At 34.0% G+C, this 4,851-nt stretch overlaps 1 protein-coding gene across 1 annotated transcript in view; it reads left to right on the top strand.

The window, feature by feature from the left end:
- The window catches only part of LOC106878977 (neuroglian), a 562,318-nt gene that overhangs the window by 512,032 nt on the left and 45,435 nt on the right, over window positions 1-4,851 (top strand). Inside the window, exons 7-8 of the mRNA XM_052966151.1 lie at window positions 2,493-2,736; window positions 4,586-4,708. Coding sequence (XP_052822111.1) covers window positions 2,493-2,736; window positions 4,586-4,708 — 367 coding nt within the window. The remainder of the gene's footprint in view (window positions 1-2,492; window positions 2,737-4,585; window positions 4,709-4,851) is intronic.

Below are 4,851 nucleotides of genomic sequence, written 5' to 3'. Positions count from 1 at the left end.
GTGTGTGTGTGTGTGTGTGCGCGCGCGTGCATGCGTGTATGTGTCTGTCTGCATATGTGTATGTATTGATCTATATATCTCTTGTCTTGACATGTGATGACTGTAAGTAAGCATTATTTGTTTCCAATCTTCTGTAAAAAAACATGTCCAGTGATGGGGAGATATTACCTTGCTTGGAAACAGTTGGGAGGTTAATGACAAGGAAGGCATCCAGCCAGAGAAAATCTACCTTACCAAATTCTGTTTAACTCATGCAACCATGAGAAAGTGGACATTAAAATGATGATGATGGTAATGGAAGTGGCATCAATGATTTTGAAAATGCTTAAAATAGGAGGTTTTGTATCCTTGATACCAGAAATATTTCAGGTGGAATGGTCTCAAAAGGGTCAAATATATTTTCTTTTTGCCTACCTAATTGATATTCAACCAATTTTCCAACATAGACAGTAAAGATATTTTTCTCCTTATAGAAAGTAATCTATAAGTTATACAACTTAGCAAAGTTTCAAGCTAATGTTTAGTTTGTAAATCACTGTGCAAGGTGGTTATTTGTACAGTATTTCATTTTCTCAAGTGTTAGAAGCTATGTCTGTCACATTGAACTATTATTATCGAAACTAGAAGTCTGAAAAACACTTAGGTTGTTGCATTTTATTGAATTATATTTATGTTTATCTCTTATATAATTTTGGTATTATTCTATACTAGCATTTGTAATTTTTATTGTATAACTTTTGCAAACTGTACACCCCATCTCTGCTCACATTTTTCCAGCAATCAGGTTGGACACTAGAAAATCTGTTTCATTTGTCAGAATGGACCTACTACAAAGGTCTTGAGCATTACCCACTCCTCCTCTGGCCATCTTTTAATACACACACATGTAGGACCTCTGTCAATCAACGTTGACTATACTATCTGCATGTGCATGCTCAGGCCTGGTTAAGATGATTTTGCGGAAGACTAGCAGTTACCCATGCATACGAGTGTCTCTTCCTCACATCAATGTTTATCCAAGGGAAAGGCTACCAGCTTGGCATCAGACTTGCTACAGATGTTGCTGTCTGAACACAAAGTGTTAGAACAAATACCACAAGATATTTTGGCCACCTTCTAACTACTCACCAATCCTTTACTCTGGGCTGGTACCTTTTTTCTTATTGACCCCAAAATAATGAAAGTCAGAGTTGACCTTAGCAGGATTAGAACAAATACTGCAAGTTATTCTATCCAACACTCTAATGGCTCTGCTAATTGACTGCCCCATAAATAAAGCATTCCCAACACAAATCCTAAATGTAAATGGTTTTTTTGACAACTGAAAAATAATCAATCATTCAGTATATATGTGTAAATGTTAATTTATGAGAAAATTTGAATTCAAGAATATTGAGAAAAAAACAGCAGTTATTGCATGCATTTGGTTGATGTATCTGAAGGAAAGATACCCTTGCTATAATAAGAGTGAAAGATGAACATTCTCAGAGAAAAAATGTTAGCCAAAATAGAGATAATTAATAAGTAAATAAGCAGAGATAGCAGAATTAGACAGGAAACATTATGAAATAAAAAGAGACAGTTATTGACAAATGACTGCTCCTCTTATAAAACTAAAAATTAAACTTAAAGTCAGAGGACAAAGAGAATTGTTGAGACTGTACACACACATAGCCAGAACTTTCTGTCCATAAGGAATAGCCTGAACTTTGAATGCAACTACCACCATCTGAAAGGTACAAAATAAATGACCAATAACAAACAGCAACACAAAAATGCAACAAAAATAAAATACAGCCACACCGCACCTCCTAGCACCAATCACTGAAAAATTCCATTAGACAGAAGAAACTATGAGAAAATCTTATCACCAAACAAAATAAGGAAGTGCAACTTTCTTTCCTTATGTGAACTGGCTTACAAATACACTGAAACCATATATTTGCATCTTAATGCCAAACAAAGCAGCATAATTGCTTTTTTGGATAAATTTTTCCTATCCCAACATATACTTGAGTCAACAAGTCAAAACAAGAATATCCTGCACCTAACATTAGTAAATCACTCTTGTTCCATCCATAACATTTCAGTCTAGAAATCTCCTCTGTGACTACAACATGATACTATAAGATCTTTCAATATGCCAAAGCCAAACCAGTCACATTCACCCTACTGAACCCATTTGACAGCATCAATCTTCACAAAGCAGACTGGGGAGGATAACTTTGCTATCATTAACAACATTAGTATATTAAAGCAAGTAGGGAAATGGTGATGGAAATTTTTGACCTTTTAACTCCTTGACCAGTATTATACTTCTTATTCACTAAGTAATCATACTCCTAAATTCTTCCTCAAAATAGGTTGCTTTGTTTAAACATATATATCAGAATGTTTCTTTTGATTTCATTGGTTTTACTTACTCTGTTTATGCTAGTTTTGCATATTTACTCATTGAACAAAATTATAAAGAAATATTTCATTTCTTGCAGCTACAATATTGGAAAGCAAGTGAAGGACGAAGTGAAATGAAAGAAGTTGATATCTATGTGAGCCGAAATAGCAATGAACGTAGTGACCATCGACATCATCGGTCACATCGCCGAGGACAAGATATACGAGCAACTGTCACTAACCTTCCAGCATACACAGCAATGAGAGCCCAAGTGTGTGTCATGAATACGCACTTTGTGGGACATCCAAGCAACATTGCAAACTTTCACACACCAGAAGGAAGTAAGTAGCTTTTTGTACTCCAAACATAGTTTCAATCAACCTTACTTGTCTGTTTATTTGTCAGATGGTTGGATAATATCAACTACAGAAACAAAATAATGAGCCAACATAAATAAAGATGGTGAAACAAATTTAACAAGTCTGATGTTTATTTTGACATTTTAAACAAGTTCATCTGAAAGTAGCCTTAGGTTTCATATTCAGTGAGTATAATGACAGCTGCAGAAGAAAATTAACCAGAGTCTTTTACCTACATCTCATATTTCTCCATTTTCAAACAATATAAATAATATAATCCCCAGAGTATACGTTGGCTATAAACCAAAGTAATTTAGATAAGGGTCATACCTACATAATTTAAGCTTTGGGTATGAAGCTATTCAACTGATGAAAAAAGCAAAAATATAGATGGGAAAGATATGGAGGTTCATAGATAAAAATATAGATTAATTAAAGTAGATCTTCAAATATTCATATGTGAGAATGTTTTCTCTTCACTTGTCTCGCTAATGATTCACCTTCTGTAACACAAAGAAAATATTAACCACCACAAATCTAACTTGCTGAAGTACACCATTTTAAAATTTTATTTTGATAACATTATCATGTCTGGTTGTGATTGGTTATGCCTCTTATTCATCATATTTATTTCATATTCCAACAAGGAAAAAAAAACTGCATTTCTTCTACAAAGACAAAACTGAGTTAAAAGAAAGCATAGGTAGCATTAACTGGTTTTATAGTGAAGAATGTAACATTGGCAAATTTAAAGACATTGCTGACATAAGTATCATTGTTGACAATATTAATAACAAATTTTAAAAGTGACTCAGACAACACATTTTCATGAAAGGTGCGTAGTCAACTGGATTTATTTCAGTAGAACTATATTAAATTATAAATATAGTGATATAGGAATACTGTAGGAAAATATGGGAACAATGTTGGACAGCACATTCTTGACTAACCTATAGTACTAAATAAGTGCAATATTGTAATGTGGTGGTACATCATACACACATCACCACTACATTGTAGCACCACCACCCCATGGTACAATTTTGTAGTTGCAAATTAGTGGCCTTATATTACAACATTCAATAAACAATGGAGCATCTATGTGGCTCCTCAGCTTGCTAAAAACAGCAGTCATACCTCCCTCAAGTTTCACCCTACTATCTTAAAACATGGAAGGACTCAGTGGATAAAGTAGCCTCTGATATACAAAAAGTCAGGATTGCCACAGCTGGAGTGCCTTTTGACTATAAATCTGCACATCAAGGCTAAACTAGAGTTAAAAGATGGAACTGACGTTTATGTTAGATTATAAATCGAAGAATATTTTTGAAGTGTCAGATGTGACAGCATTGAAACATGATCATTTTACATCTATTTTCCATGCTGGTATGAGTTGACTGGGTCACCATGGTCTAATTCAGTTCTTAGTCAGATTTATTTCCCTTCAAGATGAGTCAGAAGACCATAGATCATTCATATGTCCAAGTTCTTTTAGCATAATTTCAATGGCCAGATGCTCTTCCTTATATAAATCACTTTACAGAATATACAGGATGTATTTTATTGTGGCAGCAACACTATGAAGGTTGCCATGGCCATGGCCATGGCAAAAAGAATCTTCTTACCAGATCTCAACCACTAAACAGAGTATATTGGGTGTATTTTAGTATGACACAACATAATACACAATTATCTGTAACCTTGCATTTATGGAATACCACATACAATTAAATTTTAGTCAAATTTCATTTCACATAAGTTCTAATCTGAGGAAACATAGTTGTAAGAAAACAAACATTTGAATATTGATAATATTTTTTTTTCTTTCCAGAACCAGGTCCTGTGCAAAATCTAAGGATAGAATCTTATGGAGTAACATTTGCTCTTTTGAAATGGCAACAACCAAATGAACCAAATGGAAAATTACTTGGTTATGACATTGGCTACCAATCAGGTATTTTTCTATTTCACTCTTTGCCTTTATCTCAGCACAGCAGCCACCATAAATATATGGAAATATATACAGATACGTATGTTTCTGTCCATGAAATTATATATCAGTATATATGCACTTATTTGTGTGTGTGTGTGTGTGTG

Source organism: Octopus bimaculoides, chromosome 1, assembly GCF_001194135.2.
Source record: "Octopus bimaculoides isolate UCB-OBI-ISO-001 chromosome 1, ASM119413v2, whole genome shotgun sequence".
In the NCBI taxonomy this organism is placed as follows: Eukaryota; Metazoa; Mollusca; class Cephalopoda; order Octopoda; family Octopodidae; genus Octopus; species Octopus bimaculoides.
Note: the sequence above shows the minus strand (reverse complement) of the source record. Positions and strands in the feature narration are given on the sequence as shown.